The 18,861-nt window shown below is 49.7% G+C and overlaps 7 protein-coding genes across 7 annotated transcripts; 3 read left to right on the forward strand and 4 right to left on the reverse strand.

The window, feature by feature from the left end:
* The first annotated feature begins 2,774 nt into the window (after positions 1-2,774).
* M431DRAFT_513655 (hypothetical protein) lies at positions 2,775-3,802 on the forward strand. Its single transcript, XM_024920067.1, has 2 exons — positions 2,775-3,698; positions 3,749-3,802. Exon 1 carries the CDS (start codon positions 2,815-2,817, stop codon positions 3,694-3,696), a length of 882 nt encoding a protein of 293 aa, XP_024768100.1. The 5' UTR covers positions 2,775-2,814; the 3' UTR covers positions 3,697-3,698; positions 3,749-3,802.
* M431DRAFT_513657 (hypothetical protein) lies at positions 3,720-5,059 on the reverse strand. The gene has a single exon (XM_024920068.1). The coding sequence runs from the start codon at positions 4,947-4,949 to the stop codon at positions 3,873-3,875; it is 1,077 nt and encodes a 358-aa protein (XP_024768101.1). The 5' UTR covers positions 4,950-5,059; the 3' UTR covers positions 3,720-3,872.
* Positions 5,060-5,443: 384 nt separating this feature from the next.
* On the reverse strand, positions 5,444-7,055 carry M431DRAFT_513658 (hypothetical protein). Its single transcript, XM_024920069.1, has one exon. It carries the CDS (start codon positions 6,910-6,912, stop codon positions 5,653-5,655), a length of 1,260 nt encoding a protein of 419 aa, XP_024768102.1. The 5' UTR covers positions 6,913-7,055; the 3' UTR covers positions 5,444-5,652.
* A 292-nt stretch (positions 7,056-7,347) lies between these two features.
* M431DRAFT_100072 (hypothetical protein) lies at positions 7,348-8,944 on the forward strand (the record flags this gene model as incomplete). Its single annotated transcript, XM_024911159.1, has 2 exons — positions 7,348-7,867; positions 7,926-8,944. The coding sequence occupies 2 exons, from the start codon at positions 7,348-7,350 to the stop codon at positions 8,942-8,944; spliced, it is 1,539 nt and encodes a 512-aa protein (XP_024768103.1).
* Positions 8,945-9,323: 379 nt separating this feature from the next.
* Positions 9,324-9,908, reverse strand: M431DRAFT_10877 (hypothetical protein; the record flags this gene model as incomplete). Its single annotated transcript, XM_024911688.1, has 2 exons — positions 9,324-9,564; positions 9,625-9,908. 2 exons carry the CDS (start codon positions 9,906-9,908, stop codon positions 9,324-9,326), a joined length of 525 nt encoding a protein of 174 aa, XP_024768104.1.
* A 1,832-nt stretch (positions 9,909-11,740) lies between these two features.
* On the forward strand, positions 11,741-16,724 carry M431DRAFT_128190 (glycosyltransferase family 1 protein). Its single transcript, XM_024912362.1, has 6 exons — positions 11,741-11,756; positions 11,816-12,949; positions 13,013-13,110; positions 13,167-13,604; positions 13,675-16,359; positions 16,418-16,724. Exons 2-6 carry the CDS (start codon positions 12,148-12,150, stop codon positions 16,649-16,651), a joined length of 4,257 nt encoding a protein of 1,418 aa, XP_024768105.1. The 5' UTR covers positions 11,741-11,756; positions 11,816-12,147; the 3' UTR covers positions 16,652-16,724.
* A 91-nt stretch (positions 16,725-16,815) lies between these two features.
* Positions 16,816-17,864, reverse strand: M431DRAFT_100140 (hypothetical protein; the record flags this gene model as incomplete). The annotated part of the gene is made up of 2 exons (XM_024911169.1): positions 16,816-17,001; positions 17,232-17,864. 2 exons carry the CDS (start codon positions 17,862-17,864, stop codon positions 16,816-16,818), a joined length of 819 nt encoding a protein of 272 aa, XP_024768106.1.
* Between the last annotated feature and the right edge of the window lie 997 nt (positions 17,865-18,861).

Here is an 18,861-nt window from a genome sequence, read left to right on the forward strand (position 1 = left end):
GTGACAAAGGGTGAAATAGAAGGAGCTTCAAATAAGTTGTTAGAGAGCGTGTGGATGACGGAAGAAGAGGTCAAGAAGCTTCGTAGTCAACATCGGCTCTGAAGAACATCTGCTGTCTAATATATATAGCTGAATACTACACGAATACGGAAGACTAGCCCCAAAGCCAAACATTCCTTCTCTTTCAGCATCGGATGCCTTCACGCAGAGCCGCAAACATATGCAGTCCGCCCGGGGCAGACTGGTACCCTATGATGCCTATCTAAAGGGGGGCCCAGCCGTAAATTGCCGGGTCATCAAGCCCAGGAGGCTGTCAGTGGCTGTTTAGCTCACTATTGATAGTAATAAGCATACTCGGTCCCACGCGCGAGAGCCCAGACATGGTCATTGGCTCTCATCAACGCCGCCAAAAGGCACGCTCAAACACATTTCATCTAGCGTCAAGACGACGTCTTTCAGCCCTGCTAAACTAATTTCAGCCGCGTTTGATACGATACAAGTTGGGTAAAAGATTGCTGTGATTGGCAACCTTGCCCAAACAATACAGGGTATAAACGCCATCGAGCAGTAAAGCTGAGCAAAGGAGATTACGAAGTGGGTGATGCCCTTTGGTAAGTTTCTTTGGGTTTACAAGACCATGTCTAAGAAGAGGAGTAAAAAGCAAAGAGAAGCCTAAAAAGCCAATACGAGTGGGCAAACGACGGCTGCAGGAAAAGACGAAGGATGTGAAAGATGGTGGTGGTGCCCATGATATGATACATCAAAACTCTGGTCGTCTCACACACATGAAGCGGGCATGCATAGGCCGAAGCCGAGTATACCGCGTCTTTCTCGGCAGTCGTGTCCCTCCGCCATTTGGTCGCCTATCACCACTCTGCAAGCTATCGCTCGAGCTGAACAGCCAAACGGAAGCTCGCTCAAAAGTCACGGGCTGCCGCTACTGCAAAGGACTTTCCCGTGCTAACGGCATTCGCGAGCAAGGTTGCCTAGGATAATGCAAGTTTAGTTTGCTTTTTTTCCCTCCCAGCCGGTTGACTCACATGACGCCACGACTGGATGTGAAGCAAGAGGCTGCATGGGGAAATTGCAGTGAAAGCCATCAAGGGGAGACTTCTCGCATGAAGGCTTGTCAGAGAAAGAGCTTTTCGCGAGATGTTCAAGCCAATGGGTGGTATTTTTAGTTGACCGGCTTCAGGGTCACAGAGCTTCCCTCGACGCTAAATCAGCAGCCAGGGTATCTCATTGGCCCAAGAGAAAAGAGGAGGGAACTCGCTCAGGCCATAATCGTCTGTAGGCTGTTCCACAATCAACCCAAGTGCGTCTAGGCGACAGCTGTGGCTTTTAGAGCTGAGATCCCTGCTCTCTCCAGAGCTTCCCGATATCCCCGCCGGCATGGTACAATTAGCTCCGGTTGGGTGTCTCGAACCTGGTTTTGGTGTTTTTTTCTTTTGTTTTCTCCCTCACTCTTTTCTTCGTGATTTGATTTCTCCTTTTCTTTTCGGACTAGTAGTGGTGAGGCTGAAGTTTGGGCTGCGTGATGAGACCGTTTCCGGCTAGGGGTGGTGGAGATGGGCAGACCGGAGCGTCCGGCATTGAACAAGATGAACCAGGTTTGACAAGACAGGTACAAGCCGGTATTAGTACTGATGTTCCCTCCGGTAGTTTCGAAGCGTGCAATGAGTTGCATAGAGTGATAGAACGAGCTTGGTTGGTGATGGTGGCTCACCCCTTACAGAGACAGAGCCAACTAGCAGCAGCAGCTTGAACTCTTTTCCATAGACCATCTAGGCCTTTCAGGAGAGTTGGCCCGAATTGTTCGGCATTGATCTCCCCGCCCAGATACAAAGTCAAACTTTACCAGGAGTCGGACGATCACTCCATGATTCTACCAGGGGGTTCTCTAGCTGCAGTAAACCCATGTTCCCAGCAGGACACAAGGCGTACGCCAAATGCACTGTGCGGCCTAGAATTAGGTACCTTTCCGGGTTGAACTGAGCGCTGCAATTTCGTCTGAGTCCTGCAATCCCGAGGTGGAGATTCAGCTTTCACGGCTTTCACGTGTTTTGATGGTTAGCTCAAGACGGGTGGGCTCCTTGCAACCTAGAGTTGCATGCCGGCGTTGTTTTGAAGGCCAAGACGGCATAACACGCATTGCCTAAAAGAAGTTTGAAGCTACAGCTCTAGGTGGTTGTTGGGAGTCTCTTTTATTACCCTACAATCTCCGTGAAGTGGTAAGGAGCCACTTGGAATGCATGTGTAGATCGATATAAGTGATGTGAAAGAGTGATAATGTATTTACTTGATAGCTGTTAATCTCCAGTCAACTCGATTAAGCTGTTGCATATAGCCTAATAAGAATACATGTACATATATTGCTGCGGGACGACGTTTTCAACCCCACCACAAGCTTTCAGTTATCAGAGTGAGATTGAGACGCATACATGAATGTTCCAAGATGAACATGAAAATAAATTGAGTCAGCTACAATTTCCATCAAGCATATTTGATCCTCGGCTAGGTAGTCTCTTGAAATGTGATAGGCTACCCGTCTTTCATGATCCTCATACGATATATGACCTTCTCCTAACCACCTGCGCAATTGGGCCAAGGCGAGTGTACCAAGTGGGCTCCAGCTCTAGCTCAATCGAACTCGATCTTATCACTGTGTTGGTTGCAGGATGTTGATTAAGCCGGATACCGATCTAGCCAAGATGTCCACTGTCGTTGGGCGGGGTTAATCTATGAATGTGCCCGCGAAGATGATTCCTCGTGACGCGGAATCGAACATCAAGACACCAATCAAGCTCATATAAAATGTCACAGAAATATCCCTGGCCGGGCGCTTCAGTCGCGCCAATTCCCGCCAAGAACACCACGGCTCTTCTCATCATCCACAGCCAATACGGGTATCGCGACGTTGCTGCATGGGGAGACGGCGCTTCTAACCCTGGCTACGAGAACAATATTTCCAGTCTAATTGCCAAATTCCGCAGTGTTTTTGCGGTTACTCCCCAGGGCGAGAGACCAGTCATTATCCACGTCCAATTCAAGACTGTGTGGACCGATTCTCCCCTCTTCACAGGCAAAGTCGGTCCCTATGGCGTGAATGGCGAGGAGAAACGTGCCATAGATTTCCTAGAATGCTCAGTTCCGCTGATACAGAGGCGGGAAGGCCCCGTCTTTGTGTACACGTTTGATGAACCCGATGCTCCGCCTCCGCCACCCAAACCAGATGATCCTCCTCGTCCAGTTTCAGACGAGATCCTGATGACGTCTCATGGCCACAGCGTGTTCATCAATACGCCTCTGCAGCATTTGTTAAACCAGAAGGGCATCAAAACGCTGCTTATTGCCGGGATTCCGACGGATCACGCCGTTAGCACGGCTGTACGCTCAGCACAGAATCTCGCTCTTACCGGGAAGTGGGGAGGCCGAGGCAATATGGATGATGTTGCACTATCTTCTTTATGGACTGATGGAGCTGGAGTGTACGCATCCCTGGAGAAACCCGAGGGAGGACAGAGTGAGCTTGTGGTTGACATGCCTCGAATCATCCTTGTTCACGACGCAACTAGGACGTTTGGGAAAGGAGGCATCGATGCTGAAACAGCCCATCGCGTGCATATAGAAAGTTTGAAGGAGTTTGCTGAAGTGCGAAGTACTTCCGAAGTCGTCAGCGCACTGAGTCAAGATTAAAGGTGAGACACACAGAAGCGGTAATGGCGCTTAACTACTAAATCATTCAAAGAAGTCCCGCCTGAGCTGGAGTTGAATATACTCTAACTAGTCTCTAATTTATCATGCCACGCTGACGTGAAGTATTCTATATCCTATAGATCTTTTGTACCCAAATAGATGAGGCCCAGACAAATTCAGGCAAAATTTGGACGCTGGTCAACCTCTCGTGGAGTGACATCGAACTTGTCAACGTGATCCTTGTATACCTTTTCATTACAAGTAGGGACGCAAGGGCTCATGGACCAGGCTGTTCCGGAAACAGAGGCATCGAGCTCAAGATTCCATTGCTTCACAAGATCTGTGCATTGGCCACCCTTGAATCGGATGACTTTGATCAGCGGCCTTTCCTTCTTCACATACTCTAATATCTCGTCAAACGTGCCCATATTGTTATAGAGCTCGTAGATGCGGTTGTTTTCGATAAGAAGCTCTAGGCAAGTGATGTTGGTAAAGAGTTTAAGGGCCTTCATTATGGTGTCTTGAGCCCATCGGAGCTTTGGTGTGAAGCTGCCGTCAGCGTGTCGGTCGCAGACAATCACCCCGGGTACATTGTAGCAATGTTTAACCCTGCAATTCAAGACTTTATCATCGAATCTCAAGGTCAAGACTCTGACACTCTCTCCAATACTGCCACCAAGAAGTATGCTGCTTGTGCAATCGGACATCAAAAATTCCTCCTCGTCTCCGCGTGGGATCTCCCCAAATTCTCTGGTAATGACCACCTGTAATCGTCTCTGACGCCAGTAGGCAAGGCTTCCCTCTTCCCACATCTGTTTGCAGGACATCATCAGGTTGAAAACGCTGAAATAAGGCTTATTGCTACGAATGCCTCCGTGCAGTCGCTGGTAAGACCAGAGCTGCTCGATTCTGCCGAGGCACGCTGCGTATTTGTCCCACGGAATCTTCTTATTGGGCCAGTGAACCTTGGGACTCTTGTTGAAGTGAATGAAGTGCATGAGAGCAAGAGTAAAAGGATTCTCGTCATTATGTCTCTCTTCGTAATCTTTGATGAACAAGAGCAGATCGAAATCTCGCTCTTCCCACAGCTCATTAAAGATCTTGAGGCGAACCTCTAGTGGCATCTTTAAGAGATGCAGCCTTGGATAAAGTGATAGAGGCCTGTCATGATGGCCTCCTTGCTGAGGTGCAGCTACGCTAGTGGAAGCTCGTTGATTTCGGTTATTGATAGAGAGTTGATTATTGTGAGACATTTTATATAGTGATAGACAATAAAATGCTATAGTAAGCTTAAAGGACAGTGTTATTCTAATTCAGTGTTCATGAATTGTGAAGGGTATTCACTCAATGCCAAGCAAAGAACGGCTGTATTATTGAAGTGAAGATGGCAATAAAATCGCGGGACAACGCAGAAATAAATAGTACATGGAAACATTTGGACAAGGCTGCTTGGGCAATACCTGAGAGGGTGTGATTGCATGTCTCTCGTGCAGTAGATGGATGCATATAAAAAGCAAGGTTACGATGGCACAGTGCGAGGACGGCGAATGGGGGAGCTCGGGGAGGTATTAAGCTGAAGTCCTTTTACCCCCGGTGCATTAGATCCAATTAAAGCATCCCACCTGGCGGTTGGGAGGAATCGAGTGAAACATACATACGCATGGATTCCGTCGCACATAGGCGAGGTAATACTACTGCTGCAGCTACACAATAGTTCCATGCTTTGTTGGAGTCTATGATGGTATAAGAGGGATTGAGCATTGTCTATTTATGTCTATCTATGGCTTATACGGAAGAGTGCCATGTATACGGAGTAAAATTCGGGGGCATAAAGTCGTAAATGTTGTTGGTACATGTATAGGTATGATACAGACGGAAGTCATTCCTTGGTGGCGCATGGAGGTTCGTAAAGACTCAGCAGTAGTATCGATAGTAAGAGAGAAGATGTCATATCAGTTAAAAAGAATAGTCCTTCAGACGGTCTTGTGACGATTGTACAATCGTCTTTTCTACTTCTTCCAGCCTCCGCATCAATGCGCCATCATACGGAGGAGACTCCATCATGGCCATGACAAAGGGACCTTGGCCACCCCAAGTACACGCGTGCAGCTGATTGCGCAATTGCGAAATGAGACTATTCACCTTCTTATTCGTGAATAGGCCTGCAGAGTTCATCTCCATCAGCATATCGAGCGCAGAGTTGGCGTCACCGAAGCGTTGCCAGTGAATCTCAGCCAGCTTGGAGTAAAACGGCGTGGAGACACCGAGCACAAACGATGGCAAGCCGAGCTCTTTGATGCGGGGGAGAATCTGGAAGATGTACGGAGACGGGCGAGCAAAAGCCGTGTCGAAGAGATTGAGAGCCGTGCTGAGGAATCGCGAATACAGCGGCCCGTGGATGCTCATCACGCGCTCCTCATCCTGCGAGGCCATTTCCGATGCCGATTGCTGTCCTTCGGCATCCAACAGAGCGGACTGCTTCTTGGTTTTTCTGCCCTTTGGGACGTCTGACCGCTTTGCCTGTGCTATATGTAGCTTTTCGGGCAGAGAAAAAACCTCCTTCTCCATCACACTCCACAACTCGGCATCAGTTTTGCATTCCTTCATCAGAGTTTCCACTCTCTCGCACTCTTCGCTCCTCGCAAGCTCCCGCTCTGCACGCTCTGCCCATGTCGCCTCATCAGCACCATCCAGCTCCATCATCTGGGCATCCTGTCCCGAGTCCGAATTCCGAGGCTTAACTTCATACAGGCCGAGTGCAACTTGCGCGGCGTTTTGGAGCGATCTGGGATACCGGCTCAGAAATCTCTCCCGGAAGTCAGTGATGCGGGTCTTTTCCTCGAGTGAGCGAGACGAGCCAGGGCTGTCCTTTTCGCTGCTCGTGGGTGCATCGCTGAGGTTTTGAAGCCCATCTTGCAGATGCCGGATAGGACTTCTTCTCTTCGCAGGCGGCATTTTGCCCTCGGCGATTTCATGGAAAATCCCCTTGAAGATCTGAGCCTCTGACGGCGTAATGGTAGAAACACGCTCCGCTTCGATGTTGGCCAACTCTTGGTCTCCAGACTCCCATTGGAAGGGAATGGCATTGTCTGCAGGCCTTTTAACCCGGCGTGCAGAGTGAGCCAAACGGACGAGATTCAGCGCAACAAAGGGTCCCCTGACAGCCCGTCGAAGGGTCTGTGTTTGATACAAGAATGGAAGCATGGTTGAAGCCATTGTTGGCATGAAAATATATTTGATGCCGAAAAATTGCTGCTTCGGCACTCGACTCTTCGAAAAACCAGATGCAGCGACTGAGGATTGAAAGTTCTTTTATACGGCTAAACCCCGGTGAATGGGCTTCACGATTTTGCTCTCGATGATGCTTTGATTCCTTAATAAGAGCGCTGCACGTCCCACTAAATTAGGGATAATTGATGCGCGTGACTTCGCGCCAGAACAATTAACGGCACAGACGCGGTGCCACGCGACGGGCTCTCGGTTCAGCTCCAAATTCAATCCGCCTCACCCATCGCTCACCTTTTGGCTGCACTTATACCAGCATCAACTTTTTGTCATCTGGCGATTTCGGTTCACACGAATTTGATTCTCGTTCAATTTCTTTTTTTCTTTGTTTTTCTCTTCAAGCATTCACTCTTCGACCACGGAAACATGGCGCCAAAGAACGAAGGTGATGGCCTCAGTGCCTTCGAACGTCGTCGTCTCGAAAACATTGCTGCGAATAAGGCGCTTCTATCCGAGATTTCCGTTACCGCAAAAAAGATTATACCAGACAAGCCGGTATCGAAGTCCTCGACTCCGCGAAAGAGAGTCAAAGCAGAACCGGTGGTTAGAGAGCCTCGTCGGGGCACGCGCATGAGCTCCCGGCTTGCCGGTGTTGCTGCCGATGATGAGGTCTTGAAACGGAAACTGGAAGTGGAAGCAGAACACCAAGCCGAGCAAGTCAAAGCGAAAAGGCTTCGAATCGGCGACGACATGAACCTGGGCGATATTATCGTGGACGGCAAAAAATACACAAGCAGCATGGACGGCCTAAAGGGCATCTTTCGAGGTGCACAGCCGGGTGTACGGACCTTTGAGTACGACGCAAAGGAGGCCACAGGTGGTGACCTAAAAGAATTACGACGGCGAATGAATGGCTTAAAGCTCTACGAGCATTGGATTCCCAATGGTAGGTTCCCTAGAATTAGTCTCGTAATCGCAGCTCTAACACCCAATTTCTCCCATAGACATCAAAATCACGCCCCAAAGAGTGTATGCGCTAGGCTTCCATCCAACAGAAGACAAGCCGATTGTGTTTGCGGGCGATAAAGAAGGTGCCATGGGCGTTTTCGACGCTTCTCAAACAGCTCCCGAGGTGACCGATGACGACGATGATATCCCGGATCCCGTCATTTCTGCATTCAAGACACACGCAAGGACGATCACGTCATTTGCATTCTCCCCAATTGACGCGAATGCTGTATTTTCTGCATCATACGATTCTTCAATACGAAAACTGGATTTGGAAAAGGGCGTCTCTGTGCAAGTCTTTGCACCTGAAAATGCCTATGAAGACTTACCGATCTCGACCTTGGAAATTCCCGCTGCGGAACCCAACTTGCTTTATTTCTCGACTCTAGATGGATCAGTGGGCCGTTATGATACCAGGGCACCGGGCAGCCAAGAGCTGTGGACTCTATCCGAACAGAAAATTGGAGGATTTTCTATGCATCCTCTGCATCCCTATCTTCTGGCCACTGCATCCCTTGATAGAACCATGAAGGTGTGGGATCTCCGGAAGATGAGCGGGAAGGGTGATTTGAGGCACCCTGCATTGCTTGGAGAACATGAATCACGGCTGTCTGTCTCTCATGCTTCATGGAGTGCAGGCGGTCATGTCGCAACGTCGTCGTATGATGATACGATAAAGATCTACGACTTTTCAGAGGCCTCGAAGTGGAAGCCTGGTCAGAGTATCGAGGCGAAGGTCATGGAGCCCGCACACACGGTCAGGCATAACAATCAGACCGGTAGGTGGGTTACCATCTTAAAGCCACAGTGGCAGAAGAATCCGAAAGACGGGATTCAAAAATTCACAATCGGCAACATGAACCGATTTGTTGACGTATACGCTTCGGACGGGAGTCAGCTGGCCCAACTTGGAGGAGATGGCATTTCTGCTGTTCCAGCTGTAGCTCACTTCCATCCAACTATGGATTGGGTAGCTGGCGGAACGGCAAGCGGCAAGCTGTGTCTATGGCAGTAGATGAACTTGGGATGTCTGGAAACACTTACAAAAAGGATTGCTTTGGTTTTGTCACCTGCTGTTAATAATTATGCATTGACGGAGAGGTAGCTGTGTTTCGGTTATAGCTTTATCTCGGGCTATACCATTAGAGATATCGTCGACAACGGCGGGGAATCGTTGCTATGGATGAAGAAATGCGGGGTCTACTCCTTGACTCGCCGACTTGGATTTCAAGATCTGTACATAGCTGGCAACAGACGGAAGAGCATGAATCAGAACTCTGTTCAATGTATACATATAATGATTTTCTCTATTAGAGAGGCAGGCGTGCTCAAATTATTGCCATTCCACCGTCTATGGGCTTTTAGCTGCTTATTGATGATGATGCAGGCGTCGTTTAGTTCTCCTTTCCCTGTTCCTCGAATACGGCCTGCATTTCCGTGCTGCTAACTTCGAAACCGCATTTCTCGTAGAACGGAATGTTATGTTGACTGCAGTTGAGTTGTGTCTTCCGGCATCCTACGTTCTTGGCCACCGAGTTCAAGGCGCCGAGCATATAGAAGCCCAGCCTCTTTCCTTGATGGTCTTTGGAGATGCAAATCTCTTCAATGTGGCCGACAGTGGTGCGGTTTTGTATACTTTCATTCCATCTTTGTTAAAAGCAAGAAATAAGTAGCTAGGTTCCAGAAAAGACTTACAATTTCTTCTCAGCAATCACAGCACCTGTTCCTACAATCTTGCCCTCATGCTCAATGACAAGATAGTAGTAGGGGCCTTTGCCGCCAGTATCCATCTCATCGTATCGCTCGTTGAATTCTTGTTCTGTGACATTGGCCATCCATGTCAAATCGCGAAGGCAGTCAAGAAATCCCTTGGCATAATCTCCCTTTTCCAGAGGTCGGATGCTGAATCCCTCTGGTAGAGCCGCAACGGCGTCGCTAGATAAGAGGGATGCGGGGAATATGGGGCTTTGGGATGACATTGCAAAGAACTTAAATGGTATTGTAGACTGGGTGAAAGCGAAGCACTCGTGAGAACAACAAAATTTAGTACAGAGTTGAACGTTCAACTGGTGTCTGAAGTTGGCGATATCATTGATTTTGATATAAACGTAAGCCAGCTATTGGATTGTATTGATCTGTGACGTTACATAGTGAATGCTATCCCGCGTACTTGCGTAGTGCCTCCTCTGGACTGTACGCTAATCACTGTACCCCCATTAACCATCTCGCGATAATCTGCATTCACTTGAACATTGAGGACCAAAAACAGCCAAAAGACCATATCATAGCTGTAACGTATCTGTCGGATAAAATAATCAATGTCTTGTTCAGTATAACTCAAGGAAAAACAAAGCGATTTATAACTGCAGATAGGCCGATGACGGAGCTTGCAAAGCGGCGAGGCGCATCCCGTGATATAGCGGGAGTGGCAGCTTAGTAGTGCCCGACTTATTCGAGATGGAACATTTCAAGGCGTCCAGCTAAATTAGAAAGCTAAAGCAGGCGGGAGAAGCCTTCAGCTTTACCAAAAGGTCATCCGACTGATCCGATTGAACAAGAAATGCATGTTTTCTTTCTTCCGCTTCTGGTAACTGTTCATGGGAGCAAAAGCAAGCACTGATTTCTGTGGCGCCGGGACTCCAGATGAGTCAGCTCAGAATGCAAAAGCTTAAGCGCATTACTCGACAAGTAAGATGGAGTCTGGCTCACGTTGGAGGTGTAAATGTCGGATGATCTGAGCTGCGGAATTACTACTACTGGGTTTATTATCTACACAGCAAGGAATATAAATGTAGACATAAGAAAAGGCGAAAACGAAAACGAAAAGGCTGAAACAGAAAAGGGAAGCCCAGAGGTGGTGGCACAGCATAGGCCAAGTCCGCCTTCCTCGGCCTAAAGCGGCAGCGTTACCCCTGTGCTGTGCAGCTGTGCACCTTGGTAGCACTTCTGACCCTTTTTTTCGGTTCGTACTCGTAACACACAAGAGAGATGCAAAGCCAGGTACTAAGGATATGAGGCAGTGCAAGTCGGTGATGATTTGAATGAAAGTCTTATTGCCGCCACCTGGTATTAGAGTGGTCACTTACAGTACAGTAGATAAGGTACTTGGGAACATGAACCTCATCACTTGCAAACATGTCCAGCGCATCATTTCCGATCTGTAGAACCAAATGCTTGCAGAATAATAGTCAAGAGCCCAAGCAAGTATGAGTCGGCAGCCCGTCACCTGTCTCATAGAGCTCCGGTGCGCATTTCTTTATTTACAGCGCACGTCATCGTCAATCCCCCATGGCCAGTACATGATCATATCACATGGGGGACGTGAGTGGAGGCAGAGCCACGGGCTGGACTAAGACGCCGATGAGTGTGACTTGTGTCGCCGCCGGGGCATTGCGCATCATGTAAATGATAAACGGCCTGTCCTCGATTGGCCTGTGCATGAGAATATTACCTCTGACATTGACATTACCTCTATATTATACACTACACACCGAGTGTGACAGACATATGCAGAGGAACCATCACAAGATAGCGAACAGTGACAGTGCGGCATCTCCCTTGCATTGCGCCTTTATCGATAAGTGCTCCCTTGGCGAATCGCCAGCTGCCAGTGCCTTCCAAGGTTAGTGCTGGGACCTGCCGCCACGGTACCTGTACGATCAGACTACATGAGCAGCCGCTCATCTGATTTGAAGCCTCCTCCCTCTGACGTACCTCGTTACCTCTACACCAAGTCCTACGGCGCTAATTCGACCTACAATCACGCAGGGGGCCTGTGTATAATAGCGAGCGGTGTACCAAACCTGGAGTGCAAGCGCAAGTACCCAGTAGGTACATCCAGGTAGCCGGCAGTCCGCGAACCTTATCAGGTACTAATTCGATGCAGCCATACATGAGCGGCTCCAGCTTCACCACTTCAACAACCTCGCACGAATCACCTCAGCGTTGAGTGGACGCAGAACGCAGATCCTCAAGCAGCCTCCAGCGCGGTATCTGTCTGCCGAGTGCTGCCTCGCATAATCTTAGGCGGTTGGCGGAGCTGGCCGTTGCCTGGCCGTTTGATCGCGGCTGCACGTCTTCCGTCATCTGCAACTCTGTCTCTGTGCTGACCCGCGCCCATTGGAAACCTAATCCCAAGCCTTCTTCTCAAAGTCTCCGCATCTCCAGGCAGCTCTAGCTATCTAGGCTGAGACTTATTTTTTCTGCCTTTTGGCCAATATGGCTACAACTCCCACTCCCCGCCACATCAGCCTAGACGGCCAGGACCATGTCGAGCTGCCGCAGACGACGCACGACGACCCGACACCGACACCGACAGCTGAGCTCCCTGAACCTCTCCAAGGCAGCGACGACGAGACAAGCGAAAATGCCGACCTCGCCAAGCCCAGCCCCATGGCTGTGAATATGAACCAGAGCATCTTTGGCTTGATCGCTGCCGCCGGCTCGAGGGTCGACTTCAACACGCGATTCGACGACGGCAGCAGCGACGAGGACGAAGGCGGCAGCTTGAAACCCATAAACTTGCGACATCGAGACCTTTCACAAACGGCCATATTCGGCTCATTGCCGCCCAAGGATAAGAGACTGGGACACAAGCAGCAGGTTCCCGGTCACCGGCTATTAAAGTCGTTTGCTTCGTTGCCCAAGAGGAAGAGCAGGACGGGAACAGGCTCCGGCTCTGGCCGGCTGTGGGAACCAACCCAAGAGGTGGACGAGCAGAGCGAGCCTAGTGAACCATCCTCCCCCAAAATGCCCTCACAGCATCCCGACGAAGAGGACGTTCGAATAGCGCCCGTCATGAGCAGAATGCTGGAAGCCAGGGCTGAAATGGCCAGCCGGTCTAGCTTCGATATCGAAAGAGACTCATCTGGCCCGGATCGCACAGATGAAGGGGAGGCAGAGGACGAAGCAGAAGACGAAGCAGAGGGCGACGAAGATGATGAAGAGGAGGATACCACAGCGCTGGCAAAGAAATTGATGGAAATATTCGGGTTTGACGAACCAGAGCGAGTCATAGAAGGTATGTCTACGCTACGTTGCACTCCTTGCCCCGAAATCGATACTGATAAACTGCCATGTGTAGAGTATCCCTGCTGGCTGCTCCAACAAGTAATGCTTCAAGGTTTCCTTTACATCACTTCCAAGCACATTTGCTTCTATGCGTACTTTCCAAAGAAGACGGTAAGATGATCCTTTCAAGAACTGTACTGCTCAACTTGGCTGACTGGTCTGTATAGCACACTGTCGCCAAATCTGGTTATCTCTCAAAAAGTGGCAAACGGAACCCAAAGTACAACCGTTACTGGTTTCGCCTTAAAGGCGATGTTCTATCGTACTACCAAGATGCCACAAATTTGTACTTCCCGCATGGCCATATTGACCTTAGTTTCGGCATCTCTGCCAGCATCACCGACGAAGACAAGGAGGGCGTGCACTTTTCGGTGGTGACGAGCCACCGTACCTACAACTTCAGAGCCGAAAGTGCACCAAGTGCAAAGGAGTGGGTGAAGAGCCTGCAAAGAGTCATTTTCCGAAGCCACAATGATGGTGACAGTGTTAAAATATCTTTGCCTATTGATAACATCATTGACATCGAAGACACCCAGATGATGGAATTTTCAGACACTTGCAAGATTCAAGTCATCGATAGCGATGAAACTTTTACAATCAACGAGGTCAGTTTGTTCAATGGCGCCCCATTCTACGGAGTTTGTAACTTGCAATTCTAACATGTGTAATGCACAGTACTTCTTCTCATTCTTTACCTTTGGCAAAGAAGCCATAGAGGTCATCAAACTCTTGGTAGAGAATGCATCTGCAGAGGGTCCGACCGCTGGTAAAGCCATTGCCGCTCAGGAAGGAGAATCTTCAGACCAGTCTTCATCACCCCGCGTCTCTGGGGGCGCATTCCGAAATCTAGCCCGCGTCGATAGCGCACTCACAACCAAGTTCCTGGGCCCTGCACAAGGAGTTGTCTCTTCAACATCGCCTGGTTCAACAAGTCCTAGCCCACACCCCAGCGCCGATGAGGAAGGTGTGCTGAGCTTAAAGAGCTCGCGGGGCAGAGGATCCAGCGACAACAGAGGAGAAGACAGTGACCGGCACGCAGAAGAAAGAACATCATCGCGGATAATGGAATCATCCGAGTCCAATCTGTATTCCTCAATGGAAGAGCCGAGCTTCGCTAGCCTCACCCAATCTGCGTTTGAAGATCCTTCTGCGAGCCAAATTCTGAGGGGCAGCGATGTATTCCAAAGTCCAACGATGAGACACTCACAAACCTCCAGTCGCGACTACACCGAGGCCAAGAACAAGGCTCTCGAGTCAAAGCAAGGGCAGCAGGCCTCAGCGGCAGGTAGTCAGAACGAGGAATCAGTCTATACCGGGCCTGTTGAACCCCCACGAACTTCGACACCAACATTACAGAGTATCACCAAGATGGGAGCGTATCCTCTACAGCGCGCGGGTGCGTTTGCTGATTACCTCAACAAGACGGGTAAACGAATGAGCACTCTCCTTGCTACCGAGTCTATGGGCTATGTTGAAAAGGTGTCTGGTATGTGGAAAGGCGAGCGCAAGCACTACGATGAACCAGCCGGTTTACGACCCGACGAAGATGAACTGGAAGAGGATGATGATGGCCAGATCCAAACTTCTAACGAGCGGTTTCGAGCCCATTTCGCACTCCCCGAGACAGAAAGACTGCAGGCCACATACTTTGGTTACATCATGCGTGTCTTGCCGCTCTATGGCAAGATCTACCTCAGCGGCCGGTATTTCTGCTTTCGAAGCTTGCTTCCTGGGACTCGTACCAAGTTGATTCTACCCTTGAAGGATATCGAAAACGCACACAAGGAGAAGGGCTTCCGCTTTGGGTACTCTGGCTTGGTTGTGGTCATCCGTGGACATGAAGAGCTCTTCTTTGAGTTCCGACAGGCCGAGATTCGCGACGATTGTGCAGTGACACTGCTCCAATGCCTGGAAACCGATCGTCATCTTCAAGAATCAGTGATCCTAGAGAAAGAATACAGAGATGTGGCAAATGCTGCTGTTGCAGAGCGAGATGCCTTGAAAATAGCAACAGGGGACATGTTCGCGGATCGTGAGCCTCAGCTAGCCCAATCGACCGCGTCGCTATCTCAGGGTCCACATATCCTTGGGGATGACTTGGAAACATCAATGATCCAGTTCAAGTCGCCTCATCCCATGATAATCACATGCCTGACAATTGGCTCCAGGGGCGATGTTCAGCCTTACATTGCACTATGTAAAGGATTGCTCGCAGACGGCCACAAGCCACGGATTGCCACTCACGCCGAGTTCCAAGGGTGGATTGAATCTCACGGTATTGAATTCGCGTGTGTCGAAGGCGACCCCGGAGAACTCATGCGCCTCTGCATTGAAAATGGAACGTTTACCCTTTCATTCCTTCGAGAAGCCAATGCGACCTTCCGAGGTTGGCTCGATGATCTTCTTGACTCCGCATACAAGGCCTGTGAAGGATCTGAGCTTCTCATTGAGTCGCCATCCGCCATGGCAGGAATCCATATCGCAGAGAAGCTTGGCATTCCATACTTCAGAGCATTCACAATGCCGTGGACAAGGACAAGGGCGTATCCCCACGCGTTTATTATGCCAGAAAACAAAATGGGCGGTGCCTACAATTACATGACTTATGTCATGTTTGACAACATCTTCTGGAAGGCTACCGCACATCAGGTAAACAGATGGAGGAACAAGACGCTCGGGTTACCAAACACTGGCTTGGAAAAGATGCAGCCCAACAAGGTGCCGTTCTTATACAACTTTAGCCCCAGTGTTGTTGCGCCGCCTCTGGATTTCTCAGACTGGGTCAGAGTCACCGGCTACTGGTTCTTGGATGAAGGCGGTGACTATGAGCCTCCTCAAGAGCTCCGAGACTTTATTGCAAAGGCGAGGGCCGACGGCAAGAAGATTGTCTATGTTGGCTTTGGCTCCATCATTGTCAACGACCCGGCAAAGATGACCCAGGAGGTGATTGATGCCATCCTGAAAGCCGATGTTCGATGCATTCTGTCCAAGGGATGGTCAGATCGCATTACTACTGGAAGAGACGAGCCCACCGGGCCACCTATGGCAGAACCAGTGATGCCGCCCGAGATCCACGTCATCAAGTCTGCTCCGCACGACTGGCTATTCCGTCAGATTGATGCAGCAGCGCACCACGGTGGATCCGGTACCACTGGTGCCAGTTTAAGAGCCGGCATCCCAACCATCATCCGGCCATTCTTTGGAGACCAATTCTTCTTTGCAAGCCGCGTAGAAGATTTGGGCGTTGGTGTGTGGGTTAAGAAATGGGGAACCAAGTCTTTCGGCCGGGCGCTTTGGGAGGTAACGCGTAACGAGCGGATGATTGTCAAGGCCCGGCTCCTAGGTGAACAGATTCGCAAGGTAAGGAGAATTTCCCAGCCGTTTTGAAACTATGCCCTCTGTGCTAACGATCTTGCAGGAGAGTGGTGTCGAAACTGCCATTCAGTCGATATATCGAGACATGGAATATGCAAAGAGCTTAATCAAGCATACAGATGGACACTTAGAAACCGAAGAAGATGAGGACACGGAAGAAAGCTGGACATTTGTCCGAGGCGACGAGCCTGATCCGGATGTGATTACGACCAAGTTGAGCGAGGGATTGGATGGCGTGGCATTGGGTAACAATAGCAAGGCGTCGGGCAAGGCATGAGATGAACGATTTCTTTTCTCTTTCCGCTCTCTTTCTTTTTTTTTTTTTTTTCTTTTTGACGAAACGAGGCTATGTTTATTTTTGGGACTGTTTTTTTTTTTGGATGAATGGAGGGAGCAGCAGGATTTGCTTTTTTTCTTCTTTTTTCTTTTGCTACATAAAGCCTAGAACAGGTGCTTTTTAATGCTCTGCATATGTGTGTTCTCTTTCTTCCTACCTTCTACGGATTGGATATGGCCATCTTCCTTGTTTGGATGGAGATGGAAAGATAATGTGATTGCTGGTTTCGTGGCTGGAATAGATTGCGCGCAATATAGAATGAAGAATGCAAATCGTATGGTCACATCATGCTTATACGCAGTTATAGCGAAAGTAGTGGTCAAATCGATGGGTTAATTATATTCGTTATTCATAAATGAGCATGTCGCTGTCGTAAACTGTCATCAAGTAGTCCCATAATGCTAAGAGCAAGCAAGTACACCTGAAATCCTTTCCCCATACGCCGGCTTCAGTAAATAGAAGTATACCCAAAAAGAAACAAGAGAAGAGAATGGTAAAACGCCGCTGAATCCAATTATACGCACAAATCTGTCGTTGTGCGTGTTCGCGAAGCAAGCAAATCACCGTCCTTGACAGTGCGCTTATCCACGAAGTCTGCGAGCGATCGGGAATTAGCAACGGCCTCCCACACGTCCAGGAACGCATCCTCCATGCCATCGGTAGTTGGATCTCGGTCCTTGTATACAATTCGACCCTGAGCATCCCTGATAGGCTGACCACTGGCGTCGACAACAGGCTCGTTCAGAAGAAGGAAGAACTCAGGCCAGTCCCGCCAAGGCGAAGTCTCCAATGCCGTCCTCCATATGCCATCTGTGTGAGCGATGATGGCGTCTTCCCATCGAGCCGTCATGTGAAGGCATTCGCGATACCAGTCCATCATCCCCTGCATGTCGGCACGCCACCAGCCGCCAAGGATGGTGCCGCCAGGCAGAATCAGCTGCCTCGAGATGACCCAGCGGGCTAGAGCGGGCCAGAAGACGTTTTGTAGGACGTCGAGCTTCTGCTGACGTGTAACACCAAAGTCGCCCACCCGTAAAACGTAGATGCGATCGGTTTGGGAGGCGTATACCCAGTCAAGGTCCCGGTGGGCTGTATCGCCATCCATGGGACTCTTGTGAGTGGGATAAGGAATCCGCTGAAAGCTTCCGTACATGATGCAATGTTGAATCGCGGTAGTGCCGTTTTCTTCTTTTCTTTTCTTCTCTTTCTCTTCTCTTATTTCTGTCGTATTGTCTCTTCTTCCCCTACCAATGGGTAGTGCAATGATGATCCATGAATGGTTGAAGACAAGATGATGGATCCAGTGATATGCGTTTGAAGGTAGGACAGACGGCGCAATGTGACGCTGCAAAGAGAAGAGGTAAGAAGAGAACAGAAAAGAGTTGGGTATTTCTGAATTAAATCAAAAAGAAAAACAAGAAGAAGAAAAGCAATCACATAGAGTTCATGCAAAAACGGGGACTGAGTCTTTTTCATCGGAGCGCCGTGGCCATCACCCCATATCACCCCCTTAGGCGTCCAACAACCTGCTACGCAAACAAGGCAAAACCCAAGCAGGCACAAAGGGTAGCATCAAGCCAGCCAGGGATGGCAGTCCGGGGAGACGTGAAAAAGGCCCATCTCATACGTCGATCCGCGGCGCAGTGCCGTCCAAGCTAAGGCCGCAGGCAGAAGCAGAAGCGGCGAATAGCGGGTATGATCGGGATGAAAGCGGAAATGGCTTGGCCAGACATTTGAGCTGTGGCGAAAGTCTTGCGATATGAGTCGAGAGCGGGGCCCAGCAATAGAGGCCAGCGTCAAGGCTTGTGGAGACGAGGGCGAGATGAGGCTGGGCACAAGGGATTGATTGATTGAGTCGTTTGGTTCATCGGATGCTGCGTTACATGGCCAGCGAGAATATGACGAGAGTCCAGCCACCGAGGCCGGCAAAGTGAGCCTGTGGGCATTAGAAACGGACCAGGACTCCACACCACTCCGTCGTCGGGCAGACGCGCGGAGTAATACAGGCGCAAGAAACAGGCCCTTGCACAATGCATTGGGGCACCATCTTGATGCTCGTGAGGGTCCCCAGGATAGTTTCACTTGCGGGAAGGCTTGAGCCGGCACCAGATACTGTAGATAAGACGGCAGCTCATTACGCAGGGGGATGA

The sequence above is a fragment of the Trichoderma harzianum genome, assembly GCF_003025095.1.
Source record: "Trichoderma harzianum CBS 226.95 unplaced genomic scaffold M431scaffold_25, whole genome shotgun sequence".
In the NCBI taxonomy this organism is placed as follows: Eukaryota; Fungi; Ascomycota; class Sordariomycetes; order Hypocreales; family Hypocreaceae; genus Trichoderma; species Trichoderma harzianum.

Coding starts and splice junctions, on each gene's coding strand:
- M431DRAFT_513655 (XM_024920067.1), top strand. CDS start 2,815: ATGTCACAGAAATATCCCTGGCCGGGCGCTTCAGTCGCGCCAATTCCC.
- M431DRAFT_513657 (XM_024920068.1), bottom strand. CDS start 4,949: ATGTCTCACAATAATCAACTCTCTATCAATAACCGAAATCAACGAGCT.
- M431DRAFT_513658 (XM_024920069.1), bottom strand. CDS start 6,912: ATGGCTTCAACCATGCTTCCATTCTTGTATCAAACACAGACCCTTCGA.
- M431DRAFT_128190 (XM_024912362.1), top strand. CDS start 12,148: ATGGCTACAACTCCCACTCCCCGCCACATCAGCCTAGACGGCCAGGAC. Junction 12,950..13,012: donor ACCAGAGCGAGTCATAGAAG/GTATGTCTACGC, acceptor TGCCATGTGTAG/AGTATCCCTGCTGGCTGCTC. Junction 13,111..13,166: donor CGTACTTTCCAAAGAAGACG/GTAAGATGATCC, acceptor TGGTCTGTATAG/CACACTGTCGCCAAATCTGG.